Genomic DNA, 11,477 nt, shown 5'->3' with positions numbered 1-11,477 from the left:
GCGAGGGGCGGGAGCGGGGAGGGGGTGGTGGTGGTGGAGGAAGCGCGCTCGCTCTCTACAGCGCATGCGTACCAACTACAGGGTGGGTGCTGGGGTGGAGGCTTTGGATTAGTGCTGCAGGTGAGGTCATGAAACTTATTTTGTTCATCGGTTCTCGTCCGACCGTGAAGGTCAAGAAAGGCATGACAGTTTTCCACTTTTCAATCCAGCTTTAGCACCCGGGAGGAATAGAGGTTCGGGGATAGCGGCCGTGGCCGGAAGGGTTGAGGCGGGGAAGGGTTACGGTAGTGGAAGTTGTTGTCTTACAGGGCGGGGCGGCAACGGCCCCTTTCGGCCCCCGAGCACTCTGGGAGTTGTGGTTTACCTCCTCTAGACTCGCTGTTTTTCTTAGAAAGAAAAGAAAAATCCTGTTTTTTAGATGTACTGATTTTTTAATTTTTTTTGCGTATGATTGTTTTGCTTACACGTATGTATGTGCACATATGCGTGCCTGGTCCACGAGGAGGTAAGAAGAGAGAGTCCGATCCCCTGGAACTAGAGTTAGGATGGTTGTGAACTGCCATGTGGGTGCTGGTAACTGAACCCGAGTCCACTTCAGCGCCAGCTAGTGTTCTTAGCTGTTATCTCGCCAGTCCTAATTTTTTTTTTTTTTTAACTTCTTAGAAAAATACCTTTCATTTTAGGCATTAAGACAGAATGAAGGGCCGGGTAGAGGTGGCGCACGCCTTTAATCCCAGCACTCTGGAGGCAGAGGCAGGCGGATCTCTGTGAGTTTGAGGCCAGCCTGGACTACAGAGTGAGTTCCAGGAAAGGCTCCAAAGCTACACAGAGAAACCCTGTCTCAAAAAAACAGGAAACAAACAAACAAACAAACAAACAAGAAACAAAACAAAACAAAAAAACCAAAAACGGAATGAGGAGGATCGCTTACATTTCCCCCAATAACCTATCTTTTCGCGAGCGTTTCTTGTAGTGTTTTGAGCCTTTTTTTTTTTTTTCACCACTCACCCTGACCACCCATCTTCTAACTCGTTAGAGACAAAGGGGAGGGAGCTGGAGTCCCATGGTTGGCCTGGAACTCCCCATGGAGCCCGGGCTGGCCTCAAATTGGAGACAACTCTCTTGCCAGAGCACCCCACGTGGGGTGGGTGGGTGGGGGGAAGACTCTAGAAGTTAAACACTTAGAAGACATGAAGATTCGTGATGTGTTTGCGATAGATTTAAAGTTTGGATTTGGTATGTTCTGTCTTCAATGAAAAACAATAACACAAATTAGTCCGCTGAAGGGAACTGTAAAAAAATGATCAAGTTAAGCACAATTATTTGCCTGGTGTGGTAGCACACTCCTGTAGTGAACTCCTGAGGCTGAGTCAGGACCACCGCGATATTGATGGCTTCAGTTAGCCTGGACTACATACATCCTGGAGTGGTTAGGAGGGTATACTACTCCTTGCAGAGAACCTCAGTTCCGTTCCCAGCACTGATGCCTGGCTGCTCACAGCCACCTGTAACTCCAGCTCACATATGCACATCCACACATACATGTAACTAAAGATAAATTTTTTAAACATCAGCCACCTGTATTAACTATGAGACAGTGTACACTATATTTTTAGGATTTATTTTAATGTATACAGCGTTCTGCCTGCATGAATGCTTACACACCAGAAGAGGGCACCATGTAGTTGTTGGGAATTGAACTCTGGAATGCTCTTAACCTCTAAGCCATCTCTCCAGCCCCAAGATGGTATACACTATTGTATTTCTGCCTCCCAAAATTAGAGCAGCTGTAGCCAATTTGAATCTGCTGTGTCGAGCTTAGGAAACAACACTCTTGTCTGACCATGTGATGCTATGATTCTTTTCCCAGGCACGATACCTGTTGCTGTTGAGATGGAGCAGCACACTAGTAATCCGACTAATGACAAAGGTGTGTCCTAGGCCCACACCCCTTCCTCAGAAGCCAGCTCTATCTCTCCACGTGTGCAGAAAGGACTCCGTGTCGTGTATGCCTTGTCTGTTACCTGGTTATGTGGAAAGTACTTGTGGAGGTTTGGGGGTGAAGGAGGAGACAGGTCTCACTTCACTACCGTAGCTGGCTTGGAACTCACCATATAGCCTAGTCTGCCCTTAAATTTGAGACAACTCTTGTGCCAGAGCACCCCACATCCCAACTGCTGGGATTGCAGGCATGACCCACTGCGTCCAGCTGCTTTGTTTGTTTGTTTGTTTGTTTTTTGAACTCACTCTGTAGACCAGGCTGGCCTTGAACTCACAGACATCCACCTGCCTGTGCCTCCCGAGTGTTGGGATTAAAGGGGTGCACCACCACTACCCAGCATTCTTTTCTTTTTTGAGAATCTTGCTGTTATAGTCCAACCTGGCCTCCTCCACCTTGCAGTAGCCCTGCCACAGCCTCCCAGCTGCTGAGATGATTGGCATGGTCTCTGCACCTGGCTTTGGTGAGTTCTTTTTCTAGCGTTTCTAGAGTAGCAGTAAGTAGAGCACTTTGCAGTCTAGGGACCCAGGTGTAGTTCCAGCACAGCCATGTGATAGTTGTGCAATCCTGACCAAATTTTCCTGACATGGGATTCCTCAAGTACAATGCTGCTGATACTACCTACTTCTTAGGTCACTAGAAAAGATAGCAGAGGACCTGGGAGATGGCTCAGTGGATGAAGTCCTTGCTATGCACCATGAGGACCTGAGTTTGGATCCCCATAAGCCATATAAAAAGCCAGGTGTGGTGGCATATGTCTGTAACTGCAGTGCTTGTGGAGATGGGGTACATAGAGTAAGTACATAGGATCCCTGGAGTTCACTGGCCAGACAGTCTAGCTGAATTGATAAGCTCCAAATTTGGTGAGAGACTCTGTCTCAGAAAAATAAAGTAAGGCTGGTGTGGTGGCCAATGGACCATAATCCCAGCACTCGGGAAGCAGATACAGATGCATCCCTGTGGCTTCGTGGCCAAGCTGGTCTACATGGTGAGTTCTAGGACACTCAGGGCTACATAGAAAGACCCTGCCCCCACCAAAAAAATACTAAAAAAATAAAGTGGAGGGGACTGGATACATGGCTCAGCAGTTAAGAGCACTGGTTGCTCTTCCAGAGAACACAGGTTGAATTCCCATCACTCCCATGACAGCCCACAACTGTCTGTAAACTCCAGTTCCAGAGGATCCAATGCCCTCATCTGACCTCCAAGGACAACACGTGTGCATGCAGGCAAAGCACCCATACACATAAAATTTTTAAAAATAAGTAGAAAGCAATTGAGGAAGATACCTGATGTAGATCTCTGGCTTCTACACACATGTACATACACAAACACACACAAAAGAAATATGTATGTGTGTATATGTATGATACATACACATGTATTAGAGGCTAGACATGGTGACCTTCACCTATAAACCCAGCCCTTAGAAGTCTGAAGATTGCTGCAAAATCCAGGGCAGTCTGAGTTGCATAGCCCTGTCTCAAAAAGCAGTGTGTGTGTGTGTGTGTGTGTGTGTGTGTGTGTGTGTGTGTGTGGTATTGCATACCTGTAGTCCCAGCATGTGAGTAGCAGAGACAAGAAGATGGTCACAGGTTCAAAGCCTGCCTAGGACACGAAGTGAGTTCCAGGCCAGCCAGGACTATATCTTCATACCCTGTGTCAGAGAGATGGCTCAGCAGTTAAGAGCACTGGCAGCTCTTCCAGAGGCTCGGCATTGAGGATCCCACACCCACATGGTAGCTGACAGTGGTCTGTAATTCCAGTTCCAGGGGATCTGACCCTCTCCTTTGACCTCCAAGGGCACTAGGAATGATATATCACACATGCATACATTCAGGCGAAACACTCAGAGACATAAAAAAAAAATAAAAGATTTTTAAAATTTTTTTTTTTTTTTTAAAAAGAGGAGTAAGCTGTGTGGTGGTAGCACATGCCTTTAATCCCAGCACTTGGAAGGCAGAGGCAAGCGAATCTCTGTGAGTTCGAGGCCAGCCTGGTCTACAGATTGTGTTCCAGGACAGGCTCCAAAGTTACATGGAGAAACCCTGTCTTGAAAATAACCATAAATAAGTAAATAAATAAATAGAGCAGCTGACAGAGCAGAGCAGACTTCCATTTTATAGATCAGTGACATGTGGACATTGCCAAGCTTGGTATGCATATGTGAAAATGACTTCTAGGCAGTTTCTTCTGTGGCACTTGGAAAAATGGACAAGAAGAAGGCATCTTTTTTGGCAGAGGTGTGGCACACACCTGTAATCCTGGCACATGGGCAGTGAAGGCAAGAGGGTTAAAGAATACAAGGCCAGCTGCATGAGACCCTGCCTCCAAAAGGGGGAAAAAATCTTTCCTACAACACTTGTCACACTACTGCCCCCAGGCTTGTTTCATAACAAGACTCTTCTTTTCCTTTGACCCTGTCTGAGGTAATTCTTCAGAACATTTCCCAAGCTCCACTGACACATTGTAGGCACTTAGCGATCTTATACCTGTGTAAATAAATGTTATTAATTTTCCTGTCTTTTCTCCCCTCAGTGCTGGGGATCAAACCCAGGGTCTTCCACAGGTTAGGCAAAAGCTCTGCCACTGAGCTAAACTGTCAGCCCTGTCCTTTCTTGATCTTTACACTATATACATGTTATTCATGTGCACATTCCAGAGCTAGTGAGTAAGTGCGTGCCACTGTGTGTATGTGCATGTCAGAGGCCAGCTTGCCAGAGTTGGTTCTCTCCTACCGTGCGGGTTCTGGAGATTGAACCCATGTTCTCAGGTGTGGTTCCAGTAGCTTCTACCCTCTCAGCCATCTTGCCATTCCCTTTTCCTTCTTTTTCAGAGAGGGTCTCAGTCAGTAGCGTTGGCTTTGCTAGCCCCATTTTCTTTTTCTTTTTTTTTTTTTTTTAAAGATTTATTTCTTTATTATGTATACAATGCTCTGCCTGCACATATCCCTGCACACCAGAAGAGGGCACCAGATCTCATTACAGATGGTTGTGAGCCACCATGTGGTTGCTGGGAATTGAACTCAGGACCTCTGGAAGAGCAGTCAGTGCTCTTAACCTCTGAGCCATCTCACCAGCCCTGCTAGCCCCATTTTCAACCATGCTGTTCTTGCTTCCTCGACGTCCTCTTCCCTCCACAGTCTCGTCTCCTTGAACTCAAAATGTAGCCAAGGATTCAAGGAGCTCTGACCCCCTCTCCCACCTCCCGAATACTGGTATTGCATACATATGCTGCTTTACCTAATTTATGTGGTTCTGGGGATCAAACCCAGGGTGTTGTGTGTGCTAGGCAACCGGCCTCTACCTCCTTCCCGTCTCTCCTGGTCCCAGCTTTTCTGCTCGCCATTCATTGCTCTTCTCTCCTCTCTGTCACCTTTTCATCCTTCAGATGCTTGAGAAATTACTCCGAGGTCCAATTTTCTTTCTTTTTTGCTATAGAGAGCTAACTTATTTTTCTTTTTTCTTTCTTTCTTGGTGGGGAGGAAGGGGGTTTCAAAACAGGGTTTCTCTGTGTAGCCCTGGCTGTCCTGGAACTTGCTATGTAGACCAAGCTGGCCTCAAACTCAGAGGACCACTTGCCTCTGCCTTCCAAGTGCTGGGATTAAAGGCATGCGCCACCACCACTGGCTTTTTTTTTTTTTTTTTTTTAGCTTCTTTTTCCCTTTTAGTGGCTGGCTATCAATTTGACCTTCCATCCAAACTTAGTGCCACCCCTTGTTCTTATTTCCTGTTTGATTTTCTACTTTCACCTCAGAACCTTTAGTTCATCTAAAATGTGATTAGGATTAAATGACAGAACCCCAACTCAGCTGCCTTGAACACAGAAGGTAATTTAGGGGCTTGTGCAGGTGGGTTACAGGAGCTCGAGCGCTTCAGAAGCTGGAGAGCTGCGACTGGAACTGGGGCTTCTGCCTGTTGGAATCTGTTCATCTGTCTGTCTCTCCGCCTCTCTTGCTGCTAATCCTGCTTGTACCCACTTCTCATGGTATACTGGCCAAATGCAGTAGCCTCCGTTAGGCCCAACTTTATGTCCTCCCAGCACAGCAACTAAAGAAAGTGGGTCTCTGTTTTTTCTTTTTCTTTTTCTTTTTTTTGCCTTTGCTTGTTTTTTTGAGACAGTCTTACTATGTAGACCAGGTTAGCCCAGAACTTGCAGTCCTCTAGTCTGCCTTCCGGGTGTTTGGGTTGTAGGTGGGCACGCTACTGTACAGTCTAGCTAAGATGGGAAGGTTCCAGTGCTCAGAGCCCTGCTGGCCTCTGCCTCCTGGGATGTTAGGATTAAAGGCGTGAGCCAAAAGTTTGGTTTACTCAACTTTCTAACCTTTAAGGTTGAGGGGCAATTACGTTAAGAGAAAGCTTAAACATCTCAGATTTGGTTACTCAGAGAGGCTTCTCTGGCCCATCTTTATGTCAGTGATGAGCGCCCCCTTCTCTTGCTCTTCCTCCTCCTGTCCTGACTTGGCCAGTTTCCCAGGGTTTCTCACCCTCCAGCCTTATTCTTGCCTTTTGACCTACATTCATGTTCTGTTATCCCCCTTCCTACTCTGTTCCTTCCAAGCTTTCCACGTTTTCAGAGCCTCCAAGTTGTCGGAGCCTCTGTAAGGATTGGGGGGCCCTCAGAATTGGCTCAGAACACACCCAGTCACCAAGTTCTTAGCATAAAGGAGATTTATTACCCCAGAGGGAAAAGCAAGTGGGGGGGGGGGCTGTCTCTGCATTGGGCCAAAGCAGACAGCAAGCAGCAGGCGTTGGTTTGTTTGTTTGTTTGTTTTTTCAGGAGAAAAGAGGGAAGTCTGTCCTAGGTGAGTTAGTAAGTCCTGATTGGACATGTTAGCCAGTGTAGCCAAATAATGAATTTTGAATGCTGAACCTTAGTGTTTAGTCTCAGGAATGAGTCAGTGGCCAAATAAGGGAATAGCTTTAGGAATGTAATCTGACCGTTTAGCAAGCAAGAGAGAAGGGTAAAAGGCAAAGCCTGTCGCAGCCATGTTTGCCATGCTTGGCCTGTTGGAGAACCCTTCTTAAATAGGTGTTCCTTATAATCCCCCCTCCCCGCCCCCCTTAAACCCTTACTTTTACATTTGTTTACACACTTGGCCTTAGCTGGGTGTGCTCTCCCACAACCCCAGTAAAAACCTCACTTTTACCTAGGTATTTTGTTTTGTTTTGTTTTGGTTTGGTTTTTGTTTTTCAAGACAGGGTTTCTCTGTGTAGCCCTGGCTGTCCTGGAGCTTGCTTTGTAGACCAGGCTGGCCTTGAACTCACAGAGATCGCTTGCCTCTGCCTCCCGAGTTTACCCAGGTTTGAAGACTCACTATACCTTGTGTTGTTTCTCCTGATTCTTTTAGTTGTCCAGAGAGAGTCTCGTATAACCCAGGCTGGTCCTGAGCTTGTTGTTTGGCAGAGGTTGACCTTGAACTTCTGATCCTCTTGCCTCCACCTCCTAGATACTGGGATTACAGATGTGCACCACTGTGCCTGAAGATAATGTTTCACTTGATTCAATTTGTCTCCCTAAGTTGGTGATGAGCAGCTAAGAAGCAGTTGTACGTGTCTTTTGTGTACTTCTCAGTGTCTAGTGGAGGAGTAAGCATGTAGTGTACATCAAGCAAGTGAATTAGACTTTCCTCCTGCCAGCTTGGGTTCTCTTAACTCTCACTGATTTCTTTGTTGTTGTTGTTGTATTTTATTCATTTATTTAGAGATGGGGTTTCTCTGTGTAGCTTTGGAGCCTTGCCTAGAACTCATTCTGTAGCCCAGGCTGGCCTCGAACTCACAGAGGTCCACCTGCCCCTGCCTCCCAAGTGCTGGGATTAAAGGTGTGCACCACCACCGCCCGGCTGACTTTTGTTTTCTGTATCTTCTCTTTGTATGTCTTACTGATACTTGGGTAGGACCTGGTGTCTGCTTTTATAGACCAGGCGCAGTGATTTAATCAGAAAGGCAGTCCCATGTTTGAGAGGCCAAGGCAGGAGGGTCTTGGGGTCAAGGCCAGCCTGGGCTATTATCTTACAATTAAAAGAGGAGAAAAAGGGCAGGGGAAGGCAGACTAACCCTTGTTAAAATGAATGTTGATTTAATTACCTCATTTTCAGCCAAAGAGGAAGATAATGATGCTGTGTGTCTTTGTCCAGCAAAACCCTCCCCCAGTTATATTAATCTTCAAGCAAATTCCCTGCCAGCCACTTTCTTGAACATCCAGACAACAAAACTGCCTTCAGGTAAGTCTTGGGGGAAGGCTTCCCAAGCAGACCCAGCCAGGAGAGCAGGTGCAAAGTAGCTTAAGCTTCCCCCAGGGCAGTGCTAACTCCTCCTCAGAGCACCCGTTGCCTGGTTTCACTTTCGGGGTAACTTGTTGATTGTTTGGTTCTGTTGATTTCATTTGCTTCCCCAGTTTTACCAATTCCTGTTCTTTTCTCATTTGTTAGCTACTTGGCTCAAGTGGGCAGGGGTGAGACCCCGGTCTTTCTGCTTGCTGCTCCTGAGAGTTAAAAGGGACCCAGGGAAGGAGATAGTGACTGTTAGCTTGGACTCAGCTTCCTTGAATTCTCTCATTCTTCTTCTTCTAGGGAAGTCAGTGGATGGTTGAGTACTTGTGAGGAACTCAACTCTAGATAGCCATTACCCCCAAATGCAGACAGTATAATTGTTGAGGTTAACTAAGCTGCCTATGGACAATGTAGTTGAAAACATTTAAGAAGTAAGCTGATCACCAAGAATGGTTGGAGTTAGACAATGGAGGAGCTCCAGGTCCCTAAAAGGGACTTAGTTTTTACCCACTCCGCAAAACAAACAAACAAAAACCAACCACAAAACAAAACCCTTTTTTTGGCTGGGAATATAGCTGAACTGATAGAGTTCTTACCTAGTGTGCACAAGGCCCAGAACCACACAAACTGGGTACAGTGCCATATGCTTGTAATCCCAGCACTTGGAATGTGGAGGCAGGAGGATTTGGAGTTCAAGTTTACCCTCAGCTACATGGAGTGCTCAAGACCAACATGGGCTCAATTTTTTGTTTTTGTTTTTTTAATTTTATTTTATTTATTTATTTATTTATTTATTTATTTATTTATTTATTTATTTATTTTTCAGAGCTGAGGACCAAACCCAGGGCCTTGTGCTTGCTAGGCAAGTGCTCTACCACTGAGCTAAATCCCCAACCCCTGTCTCAGTTTTTTTTGTTTTTTCTTTTAAATTTTGTTGTTGTTTTGAGTTGCTCTGTAGCCTGGAACTCACTATGTATCCCTCACACTTGCCTCCTGACTCATCATCCCAAGCACTAGGATTACTGATGTACAGCACCCTACCTGGCTCAAATAAAATTTTCAAAGATTTAAGTGGGTGTCTAAAAGTTGAAGGCCAGCCTGGTATACATATTAAGTTCCAGGCCAGCCAAGCCTACATAGTGAGACCTTGTTTGTTTGTTTGTTTGTTTGTCCTTTCTGAGACAGGGTTTCTCTGTGTAACAGCCCTGGCTATCCTGGAACTTGCTCTGTAGCCCAGGCTGGCCTCAAACTCACGGAGACCCACCTGCCTCTGCCTCCTGAGTGCTGGGATTAAAGGCGTGCTCCACCACTGCCCAGCTTTTTAAATGTGTTTTGAATACTTATGTACAGTGGCTTCTCTAGATGCTGGGGATACTAAAGTAGACCAGACAAAAGTCCTTGCCTTCCTGGAGCATAACTCAAGCAGAGAACTTAGACAAACATGAGCACATTACTGAGTGTGCCAGATGACCATAAATACTACAAGAAAAGTAGAAAGGGGAGGAGCGAGTTGCAATATTGGTTTCTAATTAAAACAAAGTTGGCAGGTAAGCCTCTGGGGAGATGACTGCTGAGCAGAAGTGAGTCTGGTTGGGTTGTTCCTGGGAGGAGGATTAGTGCTCTTATGGACTCCTTCCAACCTCACTGCAGTTACAAAGCCTCTTTCCTGTGTCCCTTCGTACCCCTATCACTCTCCCCAGGAGCTGGCCAGAAGCCGAAGGAATGCCTAGGACTCCTAGAATGTATGTCTGCCAACCTCCAGCTTCAGACCCAGCTTGCCCAACAACAGATGGCTATTTTAGAAAACTTGGAAGCATCCCTATCACAACTGGGTCCCGGGAGGGAAAGCAACAATGGTTCTTTCCCAGCCTTATGTTATAATCTGTTGTTAAATCACCTGCCCCAGTTCCATAAATGAACTGTGGAACACAGATACTGTGTGTGCTTTCTTTTCTTCCTCTCCTAGGCTGTAGGTGGAATCTGGCCGTTATATTCTGTGTGTGTACTTGGGAATTGAACCCAGTGCCTTCTGCATGCTAAACATACGCCATGCCACTGAGTAACACTCCTAGCCCCTAAGCATGTATATTCTACGTATGATTAGTCTACACATTTGTAATAGGCACCCACTGAGTGTAAATCATTGCACAAGGCACTGCGGCTGCATATCATGTATATTAGTGTTCTCAAGAGGAACAGAACCAATATGGTGGAGACATATATGTGAAGAATTTATTAAGCCAGTTTACATTGAAATAGTAACATCGGCTGCTTCAAGGCTGGGAGGCTGCAAATCCAATAGTTGCTCATGCCTTGAGGCTGACTGCCTTGGCTGTCTCAGTCTGACATCACAACCCTGGAGGGTTCTTGGGGAGCTGCTGGTCTTAATCAACGACAGCAGCCTGGAGGTGCTGGTTCTGTTATCTGTGAAGGAATCATCATCATCATCATCATCATCAGCAGCAGCAGCAACAACAACTGGAGAAATCAACTCCACGAAGGAGAAAAGCCAAGCTACCAAAGGTTGAATAATCCTCCTCTTACCATTGCCTTTTTAAATCTGAGCCCATACTTGAAGGTGCCACCCACATTTGGGGTGGGGCTTCCCACATATGTTAAGATAATAAGGACAATTCCTCAGTTGAGGTTCCCTGCTCAAGTGAGTCTACTTTGGGTCAGGCTGATATTAAAACCAACCATTGTAGCTGAAGTTTTCCTGGTCCTGCCTGGCCCACGATCAGGACAAATCTCTCACACGCCAGTCCTGCAGCTGCTTGGACCCAAGCAAACACACAGAGACTTATATTACTTATAAACTGTATGGCTGTGGCAGGCTTCTTGCTATCTAGTTCTTATATCTTTTTTTTAAATTATTTATTTATTATGTACACCGTGTTCTGCCTGCATATATGCCTGCAGGCCAGAAGAGGGCAGCAGATCTCATGGATGGTTGAGAGCCACCATGTGGGTGCTGGGAATTGAACTCAGGACCTCTGGAAGAGCAGCCAGTGCTCTTAACCGCTGAGCCGTCTCTCCAGCCCGAGTTCTTATATCTTAAATTAACCTATTTCTATCAATCTATACCTTGCCACATGGCTTGTGGCTTACCAGTATCTTACATTATGCTTCTCATGATGGTGGTCTCTCTGCCTCAGCCTTGCACTTCCCGGAATTCTCCTCTCTCCTTGTCCTGCCTATACTTCCTGC

General features: G+C 46.1%; 1 protein-coding gene across 4 annotated transcripts; it reads left to right on the top strand.

Annotated features, from left to right (window-relative positions):
- The first annotated feature begins 17 nt into the window (after positions 1-17).
- On the top strand, positions 18-10,201 carry Tsacc (TSSK6 activating cochaperone). Of its 4 annotated transcripts, none has more exons than XM_059265602.1 (4): positions 18-120; positions 1,871-1,930; positions 8,097-8,222; positions 9,971-10,201. In XM_059265602.1, the coding sequence occupies exons 2-4, from the start codon at positions 1,894-1,896 to the stop codon at positions 10,186-10,188; spliced, it is 381 nt and encodes a 126-aa protein (XP_059121585.1). In that variant the 5' UTR covers positions 18-120; positions 1,871-1,893; the 3' UTR covers positions 10,189-10,201. The 4 variants fall into 4 exon arrangements, with proteins under 4 accessions (XP_059121585.1, XP_059121583.1, XP_059121586.1 ...); XM_059265600.1 differs by having other exon boundaries at positions 97-180; XM_059265603.1 differs by lacking the exon at positions 18-120 and adding an exon at positions 137-233.
- The last annotated feature ends 1,276 nt before the right edge of the window (positions 10,202-11,477 follow it).

Source organism: Peromyscus eremicus, chromosome 6 (genome assembly GCF_949786415.1).
Source record: "Peromyscus eremicus chromosome 6, PerEre_H2_v1, whole genome shotgun sequence".
In the NCBI taxonomy this organism is placed as follows: domain Eukaryota; kingdom Metazoa; phylum Chordata; class Mammalia; order Rodentia; family Cricetidae; genus Peromyscus; species Peromyscus eremicus.
Note: the sequence above shows the minus strand (reverse complement) of the source record. Positions and strands in the feature narration are given on the sequence as shown.

What these genes read in the sequence shown, in the direction of transcription:
- Tsacc (XM_059265600.1), top strand. Translation starts at nt 129, where the DNA reads ATGAAACTTATTTTGTTCATCGGTTCTCGTCCGACCGTGAAGGTCAAG. An exon ending in GACCGTGAAGGTCAAGAAAG is followed by an intron (nt 181 to 1,870) that starts GCATGACAGTTT and finishes TTCTTTTCCCAG; the next exon opens with GCACGATACCTGTTGCTGTT. An exon ending in GACAACAAAACTGCCTTCAG is followed by an intron (nt 8,223 to 9,970) that starts GTAAGTCTTGGG and finishes CACTCTCCCCAG; the next exon opens with GAGCTGGCCAGAAGCCGAAG.